At 28.8% G+C, this 23,706-nt stretch overlaps 1 protein-coding gene across 6 annotated transcripts in view; it reads left to right on the forward strand.

The window, feature by feature from the left end:
- Positions 1-23,706, forward strand: part of LOC109601686 (puratrophin-1-like) — a 210,924-nt gene that overhangs the window by 171,898 nt on the left and 15,320 nt on the right. For all 6 annotated transcript variants that reach the window (XM_049962639.1, XM_049962641.1, XM_049962643.1 and 3 more), the window contains one exon: positions 12,120-12,209. In XM_049962639.1, coding sequence (XP_049818596.1) covers positions 12,120-12,209 — 90 coding nt within the window. The remainder of the gene's footprint in view (positions 1-12,119; positions 12,210-23,706) is intronic.

The following is a 23,706-nucleotide window of genomic DNA, read 5'->3' on the forward strand; positions in this document are numbered from 1 at the left end:
TATAATGTAAGAAGAAAGGAACAATTTTAATTAATTTGTGTCTGTTGATGTTAAAACAAGGCTTTCTGGGGTAAGTTTAATTTGATTAAATACCAATATCATTTATTTTGTTGTAGATTTATTTATTAGGTGGTGAAAAATGAATAATCTTATTGGACTTGTTTTAATTAATTTCTACCTTTTAAAATGTAAAATGAGTTTTTTTGGTAAAGGATAAGGATAATTTGATCAAAAATGAATAACAAATATTTACTTTTTTTATAGAACACAAAAAGTTGGTCTGAAAATGTACTTCAGTTAATTTTAAACATGTTTTCTTTTAAAATTCAACACATTTTAGAGTTATATTAAAAATAGTTTGATCAATTTGTGCCCAATAAAAGTTAAAATATATTAATTATTTATTAATATTTATAACACCCTCGTTTCGTTATACCAAATTATTTAAACAATTTCTTGTTTTCTGAGGGATATCTGTGAACAAATTTAAGAACAAAGAAGGAAGAAAGAATAATCTTATTGGAGTTGTTTTAATTAATTTCTATATTTTAAAAGGTAGAATGAATTTTGTTTTGCTAATGGATAAAGATCATTTGATCAAAAATGAATTATAAATAATTACTTTTTTATAGAACATAAAAAGTTGATCATAAAATGTACTTTTAATTAATTTTAAACAATTATTCTTTTAAAATTCAATACATTTTATATGCAACAGAAGAAAAAAGATTGTAGTAATAGAGATCAAAAGATATTTTGATCAATTTGCGTCCAATAAAAGTTAAAATATATTTTTTTAAGGAAGTCTGTGAACAAATTTAAGGACACGTTTCATATTTACCTTTATATGTGTTATGAAAAGTTTGAGCAGTAAAATTTGCCAGTTCACATACTCGGACTGGCCGTTCCACACGTAGAACACAAAAACGATAAAAAACAACGATTATTGCGAGGAGAAATTGAAAGTTTTCTCGGTTGAAATATGATTGCTTTTCAGGAACTGATCATGTGCGTTTTATCAACCGGTCGCTTAAGGCGGATCTCCCTCGTTGCAGCTGCATTAAAAATAAGCCAACTACGATAAATAACCCGGCTTAACACTAAAAGGTGATACTTTCAATAACAGGAACTGACAGAAGCTCATTTTAATACATTTCTGTTATTCAATCACGTTTTCTTCGCGATAATTAAACATAATTAATTGGATTATCGCACCAAGCTTATTTAATCGTTTTTAGATTATAACTTAATCATTGTAAAGTTGCGGTAAGGATTCAGCGAAGCAGTTAATTCAATTTTGCCTCTCATTTTGTTATTTATATTCACATACATACATACACCTACATACGTATTTTAAATTATTTAACATTTTATTATATAAAAAAGACTATAATAGGATTAAATATAACTTTTGTTGGAAATATATTACAAATTGATACGATCTTTTATGTTGGAAATATTATTTTATACAGTTCTATATATAGACATAAAAAATAAAATATTTTTTAAATAGAGTTAATTAAATTTTAACGGCCGTGAAATTTAAATGAGAATCATAGTTCTAAATTGGCGGTGCTAATTAAATATAATTAGTCTATTTTTTGCAACAATTAATTAATTTCTTTTTGTTTTATTTCCATTTAAAATTACATTAAAACATTGGTTTTTGGCTGTTACGAGTAGAGAAAGACTAATACTTTGACTGATTTGTGAGATATCTACAGAAATTGATTTTTGACAGGTTTAAACAAGTAGTAACCTCTTTAATTTTTTCACAAACGATAAAAAATTTCTACCAATTCTATCTGCATTTTTTTTTTTCAAATGGAATTCGTTGTAGTTAAGTCTTTAAAATATCATATGAAAGTCTAAGTAAAAAATAAAATAAATTTTCTTAATTCATTTTAATTTATGTTTTTAAAAATAATATAATTTATTATATTTATGATACGATATTTTTTTGTTAAATACCATATATGATAACTTTAACATAGATATCTGAGAAAAATATTATTTTTTATATGTTGAAAACATTAGATATCTCAAAAAAGAAATATATCTGTTAAAGATAATTTATTTTTTCATAAAATCTTTTATAAATTTTATTTAAAATGTCTTTTCTGATTTTTATATTAATTAATATTAATTATTTGTAAATTTTTGCCAGTTAACAATATTTATAATATGTTGATCTTTTGTCAAATACCATATATGATACCTTTAACATAGATATCTATGAAAAATATTATTTTTATATGTTTCGTTAGTGACAGTATTAGATATGTCGAAATTTTCAAGAAATATCACTGTTAAAGATAATTTAATTTTTTCATATATTCTTTTATAACTTTTATTTAAAATATCTTTTCAGATTTTTATATTAATTATTATTAATTATTTGTAGATTTTTGTCAATTATCAATATTTATGATATGTTGATGTTTTATCAAATGCCACATACGATAACTTTAACATAGATATCAATAAAAAATATATTTTATGTATTTCATAAATAACAATATTAGATATCTCGAAATTTACAAGAAATATCACTGTTAAAGATAATTTAATTTTTCATAAATTCTTTTATAATTTTTATTTAAAATATCTCCAAATTTTTATATTAATTAATATTAATTAGTTGTAAATTTCTGCCAGTTATCAATATTTATAATATGTTGATCTTTTGTCAAATATTATATATGGATAACTTTAACATAGATATCTATGAAAAATGTTATTTTTTATATTTCGTAAATGACAATATTAGATATCTCAAAATTTACAATTTACACTGTTAAAGATAATTTAATTTTTCATAAAATCTTTTATATCTTTTATTTAAAATGTCTCTAAATTTTTATATTAATTATTATTAATTATTTGTAAATTTTTGTCAGTTATCAATATTTATGATATGTTGATCTTTTATCAAATACCACATATGATAACTTTAACATAGATATCTATAAAAAATATATTTTATGTGTTTCATAAATGACAATATTAGATATCTCGAAATTTACAAGAAATATCACTGTTAAAGATAATTTAATTTTTCATAAATTCTTTTATAATTTTTATTTAAAATGTCTCCAAATTTTTATATTAATTAATATTAATTAGTTGTAAATTTCTGCCAGTTATCAATATTTATAATATGTTGATCTTTTGTCAAATATTATATATGGATAACTTTAACATAGATATCTATGAAAAATGTTATTTTTTATATTTCGTAAATGACAATATTAGATATCTCAAAATTTACAATTTACACTGTTAAAGATAATTTAATTTTTCATAAAATCTTTTATATCTTTTATTTAAAATGTCTCTAAATTTTTATATTAATTATTATTAATTATTTGTAAATTTTTGTCAGTTATCAATATTTATGATATGTTGATCTTTTATCAAATACCACATATGATAACTTTAACATAGATATCTATAAAAAATATATTTTATGTGTTTCATAAATGACAATATTAGATATCTCGAAATTTACAAGAAATATCACTGTTAAAGATAATTTAATTTTTCATAAATTCTTTTATAATTTTTATTTAAAATGTCTCCAAATTTTTATATTAATTAATATTAATTAGTTGTAAATTTTTGTCAGTTATCAATATTTATAATATGTTGATCTTTTGTCAAACACTATATATGGATAACTTTAACATAGATATCTATGAAAAGTATTATTTTTTATGTTTCGTAAATGACAATATTAGATATCTCAAAATTTACAATTTACACTGTTAAAGATAATTTAATTTTTCATAAATTCTTTTATAATTTTTATTTAAAAATTGAAATAAAATAGTTACACATATTAACTTAAAATTTTAAGAAGAAAGATATTTTTTGAACATCCCATATAAAAATATGAATCTGAAAATATTTTACCTTTGTCAAAAAATCCTTTCTAAGAATTGGTATAATTGTCCTCTCAATTAAATGATATCACTTTTATTATTTGCAAGAAAATTTAAAAAAGTATCTAACGTGGTAGTAGTACATTAGTGACATTTGTAAAAAACATAATATTTTATTTACAGTAACAAATATAATCACAAAAATAATAATAATAAAAGTTACTTCCAATACAATTTTTATACAGATTATTGCATAAAAAGAGACCGTTAAACTCTGTTGTAATGATTTCAAAGAAATACATTTGAATTTAAATTAAGAAAAATCCAGAAACACTAGTTTTAAATTGCATAATTCTCCTTTGTGTAATAAAAAATGCCGACATTATATTAGGTTAGATGATGACCGACCAGTTAGGTTAGACAATGTTGGAATAGTCGTAAAAGCGAAACGCATCAACATATTCACCCACATTATAAGATTAAGTCTTTGATGTCATTCTATCAACCAACTATGCCTGGAAGAAACATAAATCAGCTCTGATCTAAGAATAAATTTACTAGCGTATCAAATTTACCCACAAAACACGAAGAAAACTTACTTAAAAAATACTAATAGAGTTTTTTAATTTTTTATTGCATTTTAGGATGACCATAAATATCTGAAATACGTTTGCAGTTGTGCAAACGGGTACCTATCAGATATCCATAGAAATTCAATCAGTTTAAAGTAGTTTTTAATTATGAAAGGCACTTATGGTGTTGGTAAATCGATGCTTGAGCAAATGCTTTGGATTTATTTGCATAGGGTGACTCTTTCTATAAAAAATCAACAGCTGTGTTTATTTAAAATGATTGACGTTGCTTTCATTACATAAGGTTCCTTTTAATATTGTTATTGGACGGGAGTCGAGTGTGAAAAACGTTTACATCCCATCTTGCGAATCCAAACATGATTTGTAAAAGTTAAGTGACTGAAACGAACAATCGGAATTTGAAGTCCTCAAGTTTACTTAAATGTTATTAAATACTGGTCTTTATAATCGTAGTTGTATAAACATTTTGCATGTAGATTGCATCAAATTATGATCATTACACTGAAAACAAGCTGTCCGACTGAAAAAAGCACTCCTTAACAACAAGGAAAGCAGAGGCGATTACCGAAATTACTATAATAATCAAACACCTGTAGTTTTTTTTCTAGAAAACAGGTAAAAGATGCAATTACGTGCAAAGGCGGTCGCAGTGAAAGTTCGGATGCGATATTGTTCAATAATTTGGAAAACTTTCAATCGGATAACAATTTTTTTTTTTTCAACGTCGAAGTTGCCAAACAACGGAACACCGCAATCGGTAATTAAATATCGCAATTTTCGTACTGGTTTTACTCGTAGCTGCTTATTCACCCGCAACACCAATCCCATCCTGGTCGACGGAAATGCAACGCGTCTCTTTTTTTCAACGTGGCACACTTCATTTTTCCCACGCCTAGATGCAATTGCCATTTCGTCAGGCGTGCAACGAATAATTGGATCCGTTTTAGAGTTGTCCCATATATAAATCAAAGCTGGCTGGTTACATGTCATTAAGCAATGTAAAACTTTACCAAGTATTGTTTTTCAATCTGTTTTGTTGATGATTTTTAGGAAATTTAGTGCCTACAATTTAATTGACATTCTTTATTGCAACAGTTGTGATGTTATTTATCAAAGTGTTCGTTATAAAATTTCTCCTAATCAGCACGGTTTTATGTTAGACATGTTCACCACCACTAATTTGAATGACTCTTTATATAATTTCGTCAATAGGTAGTAAAAATCAGATGGACGTCATTTATACACACTTTTCATACCATTGACCATGCTCTACTGTTGAACAAACTTGATACTTTTGGTCTTAGTGATAGTCTTATTAATTTAATTGAATATTATGTACGAAACAGAACTTGTTACGTCAACTACAACGGATTTAGATCTCACACATACACTGCATCTTCTGGCGTACCGCAGGGGTCTAACTTGGGACCCCTATTATTCCTTTTATTCATCAATGACTTGTTCAGTTTGTTCTTAAGTTGTAGTCTAGCCTATGCTGATGATCTGAAGTTATATTATCAAGTCGACAGTATTCTACAAACCCTTACTCTACAAAGAGATATTGACACTTTGATGCCACGGTGTCAGAGCAACAACCGTCAGCTAAATGTAAAGAAATGCTTTATTGTAAGTTACACCAAACGTAAATTGCCAGTAAAATTTTCAAACAGCATAAATGGATGCCTGCTGGTGAGGAAGGATTGCTGTAAAGATCTGGGCTTTTTATTTGACAACGAATTATCTTTTGTGCCACAAATAATGGAAGTTTCTACATCAGCTTCCAAGATCTTGGGATTTATCTTTCGAAACTGCAAATCATTAAATTCTCAAACTGCATTACAGACTCTGTTTTCTGCACTAGTACGAAGCAGTATTGTCTGGAATCCCATTTACACTTGCCATCAAATTAGCCTGGAATCTATTCAACGACGATACCTTAGGTACTTGAGCTTTCGTAAGAACAATGTATACCCTCCTCGTAACATTGATCACAATCTATTGCTGCAAGAACGTTCTTTGGACTCACTGACAGTAAGAAGAGAATAAACGTCAGCAAAGTTTCTTGTTAATATATTACATAGGGAAATTAATTGCTCTTATATACTAGCCAACATTGGATTTAACATGAAAATTACCTCAGTATTCAAAAAAGGTTAAGAGTCTAATTTTAATAATTACAGATCTATCTCTATATTAAGTAATTTCTCTAAAATATTTGAGCAGGTGTTATATTCTGTCATTTATTAAAGTGCTTGTTATAAAATGTTTCCTAATCAACACAGTTTTATGTTAGGCATGTTCACCACCACCAATTTGTATGACTCTTTATATAATTTCGTCAATAGGTAGTAAAAATCAGATGGACGTCATTTATACAGACTTTTCATACCATTGATCATGCTCTACTATTGAACAAACTTGATACGTTTGGTCTTAGTGATAGTCTTATTAATTTAATTGAGAGTTATGTGCGAAACAGAACTTGTTACGTCAACTACAACGGATTTAGAACTCACACATACACTGCATCCTCTGGCGTACCGCAGGGATCTAACTTGGGACCCCTATTATTCCTTTTATTCATCAACGACTTGTTGAGTTTGTTCTTAAGTTGTAGTCTAGTCTATGCTGATGATCTGAAGCTGTATTATCAAGTCGGCAGTATTGTACAAGCCCTTACTCCACAAAGAGATATTGACACTTTGATGCCACGGTGTCAGAGCAACAACCTTCAGCTAAATGTAAAAAAATGTCTTTTTGTAAGTTACACCAAACGCCAGTCAAATTTTCAAACAGCATAAATGGATGCCTGCTGGTGAGGAAGGATTGCTGTAAAGATCTGGGCTTTTTATTTGACAACGAATTATCTTTTGTGCCACAAATAATGGAAGTTTCTACATCAGCTTCCAAGATCTTGGGATTTATCTTTCGAAACTGGAAATCATTAAATTCTCAAACTGCATTACAGACTCTGTTTTCTGCACTAGTACGAAGCAAATTGGAGTATTGCAGTATTGTCTGGAATCCCATTTACACTTGCCATCAAATTAGCCTGGAATCTATTCAACGACGATACCTTAAGTACTTGAGTTTTCGTAAGAACAATGTATACCCACCCTCCTCGTAACATTGATCACAATCTATTGCTGCAAGAACGTTCTTTGGACTCACTGACAGTAAGAAGAGAATAAACGTCAGCAAAGTTTCTTGTTAATATATTACATAGGGAAATTAATTGCTCTTATATACTAGCCAACATTGGATTTAACATGAAAATTACCTCAGTATTCAAAAAAGGTTAAGAGTCTAATTTTAATAATTACAGACCTATCTCTATATTAAGTAATTTCTCTAAAATATTTGAGCAGGTGTTATATTCTGTCATTTATTAAAGTACTTGTTATAAAATGTTTCCTAATCAACACAGTTTTATGTTAGGCATGTTCACCACCACCAATTTGTATGACTCTTTATATAATTTCGTCAATAGGTAGTAAAAATCAGATGGACGTCATTTATACAGACTTTTCATACCATTGATCATGCTCTACTATTGAACAAACTTGATACTTTTGGTCTTAGTGATAGTCTTATTAATTTAATTGAGAGTTATGTGCGAAACAGAACTTGTTACGTCAACTACAACGGATTTAGATCTCACACATACACTGCATCCTCTGGCGTACCGCAGGGATCTAACTTGGGACCCCTATTATTCCTTTTATTCATCAATGACTTGTTGAGTTTGTTCTTAAGCTGTAGTCCAGTCTATGCTGATGATCTGAAGCTGTATTATCAAGTCGGCAGTATTGTACAAGCCCTTACTCTACAAAGAGATATTGACACTTTGATGCCACGGTGTCAGAGCAACAACCTTCAGCTAAATGTAAAAAAATGTCTTTTTGTAAGTTACACCAAACGCCAGTCAAATTTTCAAACAGCATAAATGGATGCCTGCTGGTGAGGAAGGATTGCTGTAAAGATCTGGGCTTTTTATTTGACAACGAATTATCTTTTGTGCCACAAATAATGGAAGTTTCTACATCAGCTTCCAAGATCTTGGGATTTATCTTTCGAAACTGGAAATCATTAAATTCTCAAACTGCATTACAGACTCTGTTTTCTGCACTAGTACGAAGCAAATTGGAGTATTGCAGTATTGTCTGGAATCCCATTTACACTTGCCATCAAATTAGCCTGGAATCTATTCAACGACGATACCTTAAGTACTTGAGTTTTCGTAAGAACAATGTATACCCACCCTCCTCGTAACATTGATCACAATCTATTGCTGCAAGAACGTTCTTTGGACTCACTGACAGTAAGAAGAGAATAAACGTCAGCAAAGTTTCTTGTTAATATATTACATAGGGAAATTAATTGCTCTTATATACTAGCCAACATTGGATTTAACATGAAAATTACCTCAGTATTCAAAAAAGGTTAAGAGTCTAATTTTAATAATTACAGACCTATCTCTATATTAAGTAATTTCTCTAAAATATTTGAGCAGGTGTTATATTCTGTCATTTATTAAAGTACTTGTTATAAAATGTTTCCTAATCAACACAGTTTTATGTTAGGCATGTTCACCACCACCAATTTGTATGACTCTTTATATAATTTCGTCAATAGGTAGTAAAAATCAGATGGACGTCATTTATACAGACTTTTCATACCATTGATCATGCTCTACTATTGAACAAACTTGATACTTTTGGTCTTAGTGATAGTCTTATTAATTTAATTGAGAGTTATGTGCGAAACAGAACTTGTTACGTCAACTACAACGGATTTAGATCTCACACATACACTGCATCCTCTGGCGTACCGCAGGGATCTAACTTGGGACCCCTATTATTCCTTTTATTCATCAATGACTTGTTGAGTTTGTTCTTAAGCTGTAGTCTAGTCTATGCTGATGATCTGAAGCTGTATTATCAAGTCGGCAGTATTGTACAAGCCCTTACTCTACAAAAAGATATTGACACTTTGATGCCATGGTGTCAGAGCAACAACCTCCAGCTAAATGTAAAGAAATGCTTTATTGTAAGTTACACCAAACGTAAATTGCCAGTCAAATTTTCATACAACATAAATGGGTTCGTGCTGGTGAGGAAGGATCGTTGTAAAGATCTGAGCTTTTTATTTGACAACGAATTATCTTTTGTGCCACAGATAATGGAAGCTTCTACATCAGCTTCCAAGATCTTGGGATTTGTCTTACGAAACTGCAAATTGCTAATTTCTCAATCTGCATTACAGACCCTGTTTTCTGCACTAGTACGAAGCATAGTGGAGTATTGCAGTATTGTCTGGAATCCATTTACATTTACCATCAAATTAGCCTGGAATCTATTCAACGACGATACCTTAAGTACTTGAGCTTTCGTAAGAACAATGTATACCCTCCTCGTAACATTGATCACAATCTATTGCTGCAAGAACATTCTATGGAGTCACTGCTAGTAAGAAGAGAAAAAACGTCAGCAAAGTTTCTGGCCAATATAATTACATGGCAAAATTGATTGTTCTTATATACTAGCCAACACTGGATTTAACGTGCCAAGACTTAATTCAAGAAGCAGCGTTTCTCTCACCATACCAAGACATAGAACCAATGTTCTACTAAAATGCTCAGTTTTCCAAATGTGCAGGAATGTTAACAAATTTTGAGATGATGTTTTTAACTATTTATTTGTTGTTGTATCTATTTAAAGTTAATTCTGTTGCACATAAATAAAATTTATTATCATTATTATTATTATATTGATATACCTAGAATTTCATCTTTTTCGTTTTCGTCTGCGCAACCCACTCAATAAGATTGCAATTTCGCTGCGTACATCAGTAGAAACCACACTATTTCCTAATTTAAAATACACGAACTCCGAAGTGGTATCAAGTAAATATCGACCTCTCCTCAATCATACATGCATATGTTCAAAGCCATGGGAATTGTTCAGTAACGGTCACCGCATTCATATGATACGGTATTAATATGGCAGTAATTGCTTACATTTCTATTCCGCTCCTCCGACCAACAAAAACAAAGATTTATGACAAACATCTCAGATAAATACGAATTAACCCAAATTATGTAAGATTCATCGGTATGCTTGTAAGTTGCAATTAACGAATTTTATTAGATTATTTATTTCTTTGTAATTTATTAGATAACCATATTAAATATGAGATATTTATATAGGCTGCGAATAAATTTGAGATTACTATGAATATTTTATAACTGCACCTGGCATGTACAACTCCATTATAGGGTCCTTCAATCACGTCACTCTATATTTTTGTTTTATGGCTTTATTTCTACTTTTTAAGGTGTTTTATTTGTATTAACATGTTAAAATGTTTGTTTTTAATGCTAATATTGGTTCTTGCTTAATAAGATAATTAGTGCGAGCAACAAACTTGGAAAACATGATGTTCAGGATATTAGTAAAAAAATAAAAATCCAGAAAGTTATTAAAGTGAAACTATGTAATTTAATCAGTATGAATTTAATCGTATGGATTTTAATCGTATGGAAGTTGATTGTATGGAATTTAATCCTATTGAAAATGATCATATGGGTTTTGATCGTATGGAAAATGATCGTATGGATTTTGATCGTATTGAAAATGATCGTACGGATTATAATCGTATGGAAAATGTTGGTATGAATTTTGATCGTATGGATTTTGATCGTACGGATTTTTATCGTATGGAAAATGATCGTATGGAATTGGGTCACTTTACGTTTTTAGTAATTTTTCACGTTTTTAATGAATTTTTGAGATTTTAGTAGTTCTTTTAGGTTTTTAGTAAATTTGTACGTTTTTCGTAATATATATACTGTATGTATACATATTTCTTTAAGTCGACGACTCGTAATTGTAGCAATTAATGCACCCAAGAAATTTCGAAAGTATGGCCCATTAGTATTTACTACTCATACGGGAAATTCTCTTCGAAACTAAATTGTTCGAGAGGACCGAAATTTCTTTCAATTTTGCTTTCACAAGAAATTTATTTCACAATAATTTTCACATAAAATATTTATAATTAAAAATTTTTTGGTGATTTTATTTATTGTTAACTAAAAGTGGGTCTAATTTTCAATATTTAGGGGAGAAATGTAATAAACAGCTTGTTATTAATCTAACAAATTTATTTCAAAAGAGGCTTCCTTTGGCTTAAATTTCCGTTTGTCAATTTTTCTCAGATACAAATTTCCGTCGAAGAAATTACTTTCCAATCGACTAATTTTCTACTGAACAAATTTCTGTTGCTGCAGGAGAACATTGTCATTGAAAGCGGAAATTAGGGAACAGTATAATATACAAATTGTCCATTATAATTTATTTTAATTGTATTTACTTTTTATACAACGTAATATTTTTCTGTTAAATACAGAGTAACATTTTAATATTAATCAAGGAAATTAAGTAATTGTATTATTTAATTTTAAATTGTTCCCTACAACAACAATTGCATTATTTAATAGTATACTAATAATATAAATGTATATCATTTAAATTGATCAGTGTTACATCAGTACATACTTAGGGCTATATTCAAGTTATACGCTATAAATTACTTTGGAAATATCGGGTTACGAGGTTTTAATAACAATTTTCTCTTTCAGGTTCATCAAACAAGCGATTGGAAATAGCACGACCGAAGAGGATAACAGAGCTACCGGATAAGCTTTTAATGTCCGGCATCAACTTACCAGGTAATTTATTTCATTTAATTATGAGGTGCCAATTTGCTTGAGATTTTAGAGGCCTAAACAATTTTGTCCGTCACGTAATAAAATGGACATAGTTAATTAAGTTACATATTTTTATAAGTGATAATCATTTACAGAGATTGATCTTTTAAATAAAATCCAACAAATCAATGTCAACATTTGCATTCGTTGAATAAACCTTATATGAGGTTACTATTTATTTAACAAATTACGAGTACACGGTAAGCCAATTAGAAAACACAAGTGTACTCAGCAAGAACGCAAGAGTTAAGAAATTATACAACTTAATATAAACATCACAGAACAGGCATTACAATATTATTATTTATATTATTTCCGGACCTTCGGCAAAAGTTTCACCGGAGCGTTACGGTCTTCATTTTCACTTTCAATGAATTTTATTATTTGAGTGCAATAAAATTTAATATGACACATTTAATAAGTGTTATGCTTATTGAACATTAAATTGCTTACTCGCTGATTTACACTATTATTTGTAGCAAGCAATAAAATCATTATTACCGATTGTTGGCCTCCGGCTATTTTGAAACTCGACTTTTTTAAAAATAGTTACCATTAGCGTTAGATAACGTTGTGTTTTACACTGTTATCAATCGTTATATTAATTTAAAACTCAAGTAATAGACGATTAACGAAGGGTTTTTTTCCTTTAGAATGTCTAAATAAATAATTAAACATTGTATTAGTTAAAGCAGAGTGAGACTTACAACATACATTAAACCTTACGCATGCAGTAAATTTTTAGCTTGCACTTCCTGATCTACAACCTAGCGGATAAGCCGTAATAAGGCACTGTTGTCCAGGAAAAACTTGATACATTAAATCGCTAATGCATTCTTCGGGACAATCTGAAACTTTTACCTGATCTGCATATGCTTGGACAGTCTCACCCATGTACCCGCGATGCTTATCAGATACACAATGTGTGTATTGCCAATAAAATAGACAATTTACAGTGAGCACTGATTACACTCAAGTGTGTGGTCTTACAATAATGACCTGAAAGAGAAATTGCCCCTACAAGTGTAGCACAATTACCGTATTCAATTTTATTCGGTTTAATGAATAAATAATTGCATACGGCCGTCATTACTGTTTTATGATGTTCTGGGTTTTCGATAATCGGTGAACGGTTGATTTAAAAATTTTATCGACGGTTGTGGTATTAAAATATATTATCCGAAGTAAGCAATACCTCATGAGATTGTCCTTTTAGTTTTACCAACCATATCTCATAAATATGAACAAACTAATTCCACTTCATTTTTGTCTTAAATATGTAAGTTAGGTTAGATTTGGTTAGGTTAGGTTAGGTTATGTTAGGTTAGGTTAGGGTATGTTAAGTTAGGTTAGGTTTTTGTCTAGTTTAATGTTTATAATTGCCTTTTGAGACAAAAATATTTTTGTAAATTTTAAAATTATTAAACATGTCAATGGAAATCCTTCTCATCAATTTAATCAGATTAAACTTAAACAAATTTATTTGTTATGAATATTTATCACTAATTATCTAAATTTTTTATCAAATGTGTTTAGTTTATCCATTAGTTTTATCACACAACTAATTGTATTTATTATACCAAATTAATTTATATTAATCATTTACATTTTTTGTCTGATTATTTTGGAAACTGAATGGAAGAGGAACTGACAGTTTTAAGTATCTATATTATATTCTATTAATTACTTGACAGCCATCTATAGTGAATGTTCTTGGTGAATTTTGGCCCTTACCAACCATATCTCATAAATATAAATAAACTAATTCCATTTCATTTTTGTCTTAAATATATAAGTTAGGTTAGGTTAGATTAGGTTAGGTTAGATTAGAGTAGGTTAGGTTAGGTTAAGTTAGGTTAGGTTTTTGTCTAATTTATTGTTTATAATTGCCTTTTGAGACAAAAATATTTAAGTTTAAGTGTATTTAAGAAAGATATAAATTTTTACAGGACCTTAGGCTTAGATTTTGCTGAGTTACATAGCAAAAAACTAATTAATCATAAAGTTTTAATATAATGTCAAAATATTACTTAATATAACGAATATGCACCTGATGCCGTATATATTCGTTGTCAGAAAGACATTGCCATTTTGAAATCAATTATAAGAATTGGCCGCAATCGTGAGGCACGCCCCCCGGTTCGTGATAGCATTGTTAGCTTGTTAACTGGGTATCTACTTTCGCAAACTCACTTTCAATCAAATTTATCGAAAAAGATAACATATACCAAACTATAACAATAAGGATTGTGGCGATGTAAAAAAAACGGTCGCAGTAAAATATAACCGGCAGACGGTATTGTACAAGATTCCTTCCTCTCTAAACAAAAGCTAAGCATTTCTCACGCTCTTTTATCTCGCTGAAAATATGGTTTATTGTTTTCATTTGCCAGACAGTGAAATTTATACAATTTTATGATTTGAAGGTAATTATGTTAATATCTAACCAAAGCATTGTTGACACGTTGATATCCATGAAATTAGTCAGTCAATTAGATTATTATTTTTAATTAACTGTGTAATGTATGATATGAAACTATGTTTCTTAAAAAAGATCTTTCAAACAAAAATAAGTATGTTTTGTTTTCTACATTTTTTTAATATTTTCTTAAGTTAAGTTTATTTTAACCTGACTTCACACAATCTTTCTTCACACGTAGTTACTGTGATATTTTATGTCTGAAATTTGTAGAAAACGTGACTATTTTATTTGATTATGCTAAAACGTATATGTTGTTCCACTAAAATTAAAGAAGTTTCAAGTTTTAAGAAGCATAAGGAGTCATTATGAGATGGTCCTTTGTTAATGTGTATGCCTAAAATGAATTTTCCATCGTCAAAATTGGTGGTTTTATAAATATTTTAGTAATATCATCAAAACTATTAAAATTTTTGGAAAAAAAATCAATAACTCAAAAACCACTGGATTTGGGTACAGGACATAGTATAACTTCAGTTTAACCAGAAATCAATTTTGCTTTAAAAAAGTAATTCAAGTCAAGTTATAATGTTCTCCATAAACTTCTACTCAATGAGTTAGCTTAATCACCCTGTATTTTACATTCACAATATAACATAAAATGGCGAAAATCAGTTATAATTGATTAGAATTTCTAATCAATATGTATGTTTTCCATAAATATTTATATATGCTTAAATGAGATGTCATAAATAAGAAAGCTTTGCCTCTAAGTAAGTGGGCGAATTTTTTTTACATTTTAATTGTTGTTCAAAATTGTTGTTTAACTATATTACCATATTTATCTGTTAACATAATAATAACTGTGTGGAGTGCAATTTGCTCTCGTAAATTATTCATAATACGATTATTAAATTTCTGACAACACATTCACCCGAAGCCATTTCGTTATAAAATCTTTCATCAGGAATGGTTACAGCTGTAGATTCATTTCATAAATGTTTTTATCTTAAGACCGTTAAGAACTGTGTATGTTATCCGCAGTATTTGATGATTCCTTGGGCAACACTTAAATATTTCCAATTTATCATAAATTTTCTGAACAAAACATGATTAATCATCAACGATGTTGTCTTTTATGCAGTTGAGTGTATGAGGAATACATGTAATTATAAACATTTATAGTAAAAGGATTTTAAAAATATACAGTATGGACATAAATAATGTTAAAGGCGCCTCTAACGGACTGTGGTATAATTAATGTCCAACACCAATTTATTGAATCCCAAACACAGTGATTAAATGGTTAACTTCAAAACTCTTAAGACAAAATATTTTGCCATTAATATTAATTAAATAATGCAATTTTTAATTTGATTCAAGTTGATCTGGATGTTCATTAGATAATAATAAAATATGTTAACGGATTTAAAGTTAACTAACCATCTAATTTTCAATAAAATTATAATTAATCCAAAGATACAGCAACGAGTGGTTAATTACTAAATTTATATTTATGGGAAGTATCTGTTTCAATGTACGTAAATGGATAATTTCACATAAATGTTTACCATTAATATGAGGCAGTTTGCAATATATGGTTGTTTACTATTTAAGGACAATATATTTAGAGAATCTGTTAAATAGAATTTAAATTTCAAATGTGAGAATTTTCCATCACATTAAAAATGCTTATTAACATTGTTAGCTACATGTAGCAGTTTATTTTTATTTTTTAAAAACAGGTGGATGCGCCTCGAAATTTAATAAAAATGTAATGTACAACTACTACTAAAGTCTTTTCTTTTTTTTTTTTCATTTAAATGTCGTACCTGCATTGTATTTTATTTTTAATAATAATATATTAATACATTGTATTTTTAAACGATGTATAAAATTATTTATTTGTCAGTTCTCACTAATTCTTTACGTTTAAATACAATTTATTCAATAAAAAGGAACCTTTATAGGTCGAAATTTTAGTATTTTATAAAAATAACAAAAGAGTTTAGAAATAGCACATTCACATATATTTATTATATTTACGTTTTGTGACAAGATTTTATTTTCACACATTCAATGTGAAGAAAGAAACATTGTAGTGCAAAGAAGAGGGAAATAATAATTAACATGAAATATCAAATGATTAAAATGCTATTAAAAATATGAAACAACACTCAAGTGAAGATACCACACAATAAGAAAAAATCTTATCAAAACAACAACTGGAAGAAACAGTCATCTGTTTGTCCTTTCTTGTCTTCTAGGCAAATAAAAACTGAATTAATTGAGTCATTCATAATAAGTCAGTCTAGTGGAACAATCAGGCATTGACTAAATGAAAGTATCTTGCAAGGAAGTATTTTTGGTATTAAAAAGGAATGGAAGAAGATGACTAAAATTTGCACAAAACTATATTAATATCCTCTAGAATAGAATATAATCAGATGGTCGTCTTCCTAATAAAAGTTTTGACCCTTCACTATAAAAGCTTTGAAACACGGTGGAGCAAACCTTATGATTTAGAATTCCTTTATGTTATATATCCCTAATTATTGATAATATATACATATATAATTTTCATTTGTCTTGATAAAAGTGTACTTTTAAATATCCATGTTATGAGTATGTTTGATAAAAACAATTCATCAATATATATTCAAGGGTCAAAAGTAGAACAACTTTAAAATAAAACAACTTTACGTACATTTAGACTTCATTTATTTAGTATCTAGTAGCATATCCATTATATTTAATAACTTCTAAAAACCTTTTCTTCATAGATTTTGGTGGCTTTTCTATAATCGTCCGAAATTTCTTTCGTGTGATTTTGAACTTCTTCACAGAGTGCTTTCATATATGACAGTCTTTTTGCAGTGATTTTCCGATCAATTTCATCTCGAAGGTTTTCCATTGGATTGTGCTGACCAAGGCTTGACACGTATTCTTTGGGAAACAAACCATTCTTTAACCAACTTAGAAGTATGTTTTGGATCGTTGTCGTACTGGAAGGTTCACCTGAAACTGATATTACCTTCGTCAAATGGAAGCATATGATTCTAGAGAATGTCACGATATCCATTATCCCGTTTAACTTACCCAGTGGGCCCATGCCAATCCCAGAAAAACAAACCAAACCATAACATCTCCTCCACCATGCTTCACAGTGGGTTTAGTGTACTTGGGATTATACTTTTCATTAATTGGTCCTCTCACTTATGAAATACCATCAGATTTGAATAATTGGACCGGACTTTCATCGGAAAACAAAATTGTTTTCCATTGTCCATCTGTCCAGTTCACATGTTCTCTTGCAAATAGTACTCTTGCTGCATAGTTTGCAGAAATGAAGGACTTCTTTGTTGGTTTTTTACCATAGATACCAGCTCTTTTTAGTCTTCGTTTTATGGTACTCACTAACATACTGAGTTCGTTTATTTTTTGATTTATGCGGGATGTGCTGATAAAAGCGTTGCGAAAAACATGCGTTTTTGTTTTCCTTTCCACAGCTCTCTTAGTCTTGCATTTTCTACCTCTTTTGGGAACTCCTTCCAGTGTATTCTCTCTGTTAAAATTGTCCAAACCGTCCTTGCAATTATCGATTTATTTAAATTTAAATCTACTACAATTTTACTCTGCTTTTCACCATTTCGAAACTTTTCTACAATTTGTTGTTTAATTTGTATGATTAAATGGAGACTTCTAGATATTTTTAGCTTTAAGGGACGCTGTCTGGCACAGAAATAAATTATAAAATCAATTGTATTGAATATAGGGTTTGGTTGCTTTACTTATGAACTCTGTCCGAAATAAAATGTATAAAAACTACGTACATAAAGATATCCATATATAAATTGAGGTACGAAAGGTTTAGACACTTATTAATTATAAAATTAATTCAAATTAAAAATAATTGTTCTTTTAATAAAAAGTTTATGTCTTTTAGTTACGATTTTAGTAATTTTTTGGGAATCCAGAAAGAATTAGATTTTTTTATTTTTACTTTTTTAATGATTTTTCAGAATATTAGAAAAAAAATAAAAATCCAAAAAGTTATTAGAATGAAACTATGTAATTTAATCAGTATGAAATTAATCATATGGATTTTAATCGTATGGAAATTGATCCTATGGATTCTGATCGTATGGAAAATGATCGTATGGATTTTGATTGTGTGGAAAATAATCATTTGGATATATATATATTATACTGTTTCAAAAAAATCCACAATTTTTTTTTTTCTTATTTATATCGAAAATCTTGTTGGAAATAGTAAAAAAATACTGTGAAAGTTAAAGCTCTTAATATTAATTAAAAGGTGCCGCATCGTAATTTTTAATTTCCTGTTTAAATAACACGGGAACGGTGTTCTCTTGGATTTTGAAATTTTTTAACTCTCGTTAGAGATAATATTTCAAAATGATCAAAACAGATTTTTATAGAAAATTTAACGCTCTACAAAAAATGTCTCTTACAGTTTTTTAATATATTCATTTTTTCAAAAGTTATTTAACATTAAAATTGGATTGATTTAAAATTATGATATTTTTCTCATTTTCTGACGCAACCATCAACTTTATGGGAAAATTTTATATAAAATTTTTTGTAGAGAATTCAATTTCCTATAAATTATCTCCAAAGAAGTTTTTGATATTTTTTGCAAATCATAAGTTATCTGCAGAAAACTAAAAATTTTATTAAATAAATGTTATTGCTGCTATTGCTTAAAATTAAGCATTTTATTTAAATAAATAGATTTTTACTAAAAAAATTTGAAAAAAAAAAAATGATTGTAAATATGAAGTGTCTGAAAGGAAAGAAAGTTAAGGCAAGGAAATTTGTTGAAGTTGAAAACGATAATCTGAATGCACTCTTACACAAAGATATGAGTGATTTTTCAAAGATTTTGATTTACCTTACGACTTCATTGATAAAGATGTAAATTCTTCGGCTAGTGATGAAAGTTTTGAAGAATGTGCGCAATTTTTTACGAAATTAACGGTCGTAAATGATGTGGTCGAACGTGGTGTTGCACTAATTGAACAATACAATGTGTTTCACAAAAATGAAGAGCAATTACAATACTTATTGCTAGTTATAAGTGAATACAGAAAAAATTACCAAATTGTAATAAAAGTCTGTTAGTGTAACGATATATACTACTTTGATTATAATAAACAATCAATTTTTTTAGTAAAAATCTATTTATTTAAATAAAATGCTTAATTTTAAGCAGTAAAATAACATTTATTTAATAAAATTTTTAGTTTTCAGCAGATAACTTATGATCTGTAAAAAATATCAAAAACTTTTTCGGAGATAAATTATAGAAAATTGAATTCTCTACAAAAAATGTCATATAAAATTTTTCCATAAAGTTGATAGTTGCGTCAGAAAATGAGAAATGTGTCAAAATTTTAAATAAATCCAAGTTTAATGTTAAATAACTTTTGAAAAAATGAATATATCAAAAAACTGTAAGAGACATTTTTTGTAGAGCGTTAAATTTTCTATAAAAATCTGTTTTGATCATTTTGAAATATTATCTCTGACGAGAGTTAAAAAATTTCAAAATCCAAGAGAACACCGTTCCCGTTCTTTAAACGGGAAATTAAAAATTACGGTGCTGCACCTCTTAATATTAATATATTTCATTATAGAATAATTATTGTTTTTATTTAATCAAAATTATATCAAGTCATATTTAATACCCAGGTGACAGTGTGCGTGGTATTATATACGATATGTAGGACAAAATCCTACATTCCCAATTCACGTTTTAATGCAGTTTACAAACCTTAATTGATTATTTCAGAAAGCGCATTGAAACAGTACCACTGAACTACGTTACAACTAGATAACATATGTGGCCGTTCGCGTTACAAGTTCAAATGTCTCATTTAATTTATTACCTGCTTGTAGTATTTGCGAATGCACTCATGACACATATAACACAGAAATATGGTAATGGGGATGGTTCGAAGATAATGACCGCTATGCGGAAACGGCGCCATGTCAAAGTTCATCCACACCTTGAGCCAAGTGACCGGATGCGGTGTTGTATCTGGTCATTGTGAAACCAGTATAGTTGTGCCGTGATAGCGAATGCGAATATGAAGAGGCTTTAAAGCGTTCGCTTTAATGTTAACCTAGAATTCTCTCTGAGAAATAATAAATATTCTTTTTAAATTATATGTCTATTTTATATGTGTATCAAATGAAAATTTAAACACTATTAGAAAACAAAATGATAATTTTTTAATGATGACAATAAAAATATTTCCATAAACATCAGACTGTGATTGCTTTTCTAAAAGATATTCCATATTTGTAACAATTTATTAAAAACAGCTGGACGTGAAAAGTTTCACTTTTGTCATATTTTAATAATCAATCCACTTTAAGATTTTTCAATATTGAGACATCCAAATCTGATAACATGTAATTTCTTAGTGGAAAGTTATAAGTTTAGTTCATTTCATTTTCATATAAAGTATCACAGGTCCTTAGGAATTCGTGTAACGATTTAATAATCCAAATTTCCCAAAAAAAGCTTCGCATATTAACCGACTGTAACATATATTTATCTGATTTTACTTTCGTTTGCTTGTAGGCGAAATTTCACAGATCCGTTGATGAAACTGATATGGAATTTCAATTTGGGTATCACAATTGCATTACTTTTATAACCGGATTGTTTTTGTTGTGGGTGGTCTTTCAATTAGACTGTTTTAATTAAATTTATGCATAGGCAACTTTCCGTTTCATTCAGAAATTCCACACTATTTATTGTAGATAAATATCTAGAATTTATATGAGTTCTATCCAATGGGTCGTCCCACATACATTAATATGTTTCAATGCCTTGACCTTCATATGGACACAATGCATCTAACGAAAGCTTTACAGTCAATAAATTACCCACATGTCGATATTTGTTTCAGTACTTTACATTTAGGACTTTTATTAACATTTATAATTAATTATTAGGAATATACCAAGAAAGAATTTCGATATTGATAAAATTACACAATTTTAAATAGTTTAAAAATTAATTTTTTCCTTCCATTTTTTATTTTTATCCAAATTAATAGTAATATTAATAAAAAAATCAAAGTAGGCTGATAGAAGTGAAAACTTAGAACTTTTAGTATTTAAATTTGAAATTTCGTAATGTTTGAATTAAATTTATCAACATCAATCTGGATTTCACATCTATTGACATTGTGAGCAACAATTTTATGCATGTTTTTTATTATTCAAATATATTACGGGCTGTACAAGATCATGACAAAATATACATACAATTCAATTGAAATAATAATTAATATACAATCATATTATTTATGGATAGTATTTGTATTTACTTAAATTTCAATGTACTTGATTTTTAACATTATTTTAATTATTTGTATCATTGTCATTATTAATTTCAACAATACTTAGACTTTTTGTACATTCAATTATTTCATTTTGTTCTAAAAAGATACAATAGTTTTCGATCATTGGACATATTTAAATAAAATTTTCACTAAATCCATTCAATTTCACTTATAAGATATACACAGCACTATACGTCAACTGTATAGCTACAGTTATGCTGGTATAGGCATGTCGGTGACGCGAATGCACGAGATTTCACCCATCCAAAAAGTGTCTAAGGCGCACAGCACACTGCGCTTGCGCCAGTCATGAGCATGTCAATGACGCGAACGCATAATATTTCCCTACCAAAAAGTGCCCAACGCGGTTAAAGAAGTTTTCACTTCTAAAAATACATTAAATCTATTTTCTGTTTAAACTCTTTTGTTGACGGTATAAAAAACAAATATGTTTACTTTTGCTTAATAAACATCCCTCTTTCGATTGTAATTGAAACCAAAATATGTACATACCATATGTATGGTATCTTGATTTGAATACTGATCTTGAACGATTATTTGGGAAATTTATCTTCTAAACTTACCCCCCACAATATTTGGTATTTATATACCATACATCAGATCCATTACTTTTCGACGAATTTTGAGCACGTTAGTAACAGATGGTAAGAGAATTGGGCGCTGTTTTTTTCCTTGAAAGTACATCAGAAATAAAGATGATCCTGAAAATTTCGAATATTTCTATATAGAGATACCTTTCAGATGGCATTCTCCTCTATGAACCCTCCACTTTCAAAACAGTAATAGATATTAGCATCAAACTCGCTTTCGGCTTAGCTGGAGGCCTTTAACAAAACCACTGCTTTAATAAAATTTTACCTGATTTCAAAGTGCTCTCAAATGTACAGCTGTAACTCACCCTCTAGTTCCGGGATTTTATTCTAGTTTTGGGATACCTCTTGAAACGTCGGCAGACACATAGTTTGTTGGTCTAGTAACCGACAACAACATTTTTTTGTTTGAATTTATTAACAAAAGAAGGACGAGCATGTCGGTGACGCGAACCCATAAGATTTTCCCCTACCAAAAAGTGCCCAACGCGGCTAAAGAAGTTTTCACTTCGAAAATAAAATAAGAAGAACCGATTTCTTTTGATAAAACATATGCAATATTATTTTGCCAGGTTCTAATAACCAATAAATAATAGAATGACAATCATGGGTAAACTCAAGATATCAAAACCTTCTGTAGAAACAGGGAAGTCCGTCCCGAAACATGGTCACAAACAAACAGATTACGAATTGGAATCACAAAGAGGACCCATATTTTCTTGTTGAAAGGAGTGAAGACACCACCGTTCTGTCCCACCTATAATACCACCTTAACAGTTGCCCATATACAAGTTGATTGCACAAACTACAAAATTTAATAAAAAATAACATGGAAGGAAACAAATGAAATTGTATAACTTAATTTAAACCTTACTTGAACTATACTTCTGTACTGTACAAACCCCTCAGGTTTATGCAATATTTGTTTCCAATTGGGAGTAATAGTTCAGATTAGAGGATACAGGAGAAGAGACCTTTCTATTACTAATACCCCAAACTTTGATTAGAGTTCAAATAATTTAAATATAAGTATATTGATCAAATAA

This window comes from Aethina tumida, chromosome 2, assembly GCF_024364675.1.
Source record: "Aethina tumida isolate Nest 87 chromosome 2, icAetTumi1.1, whole genome shotgun sequence".
NCBI lineage: Eukaryota > Metazoa > Arthropoda > Insecta > Coleoptera > Nitidulidae > Aethina > Aethina tumida.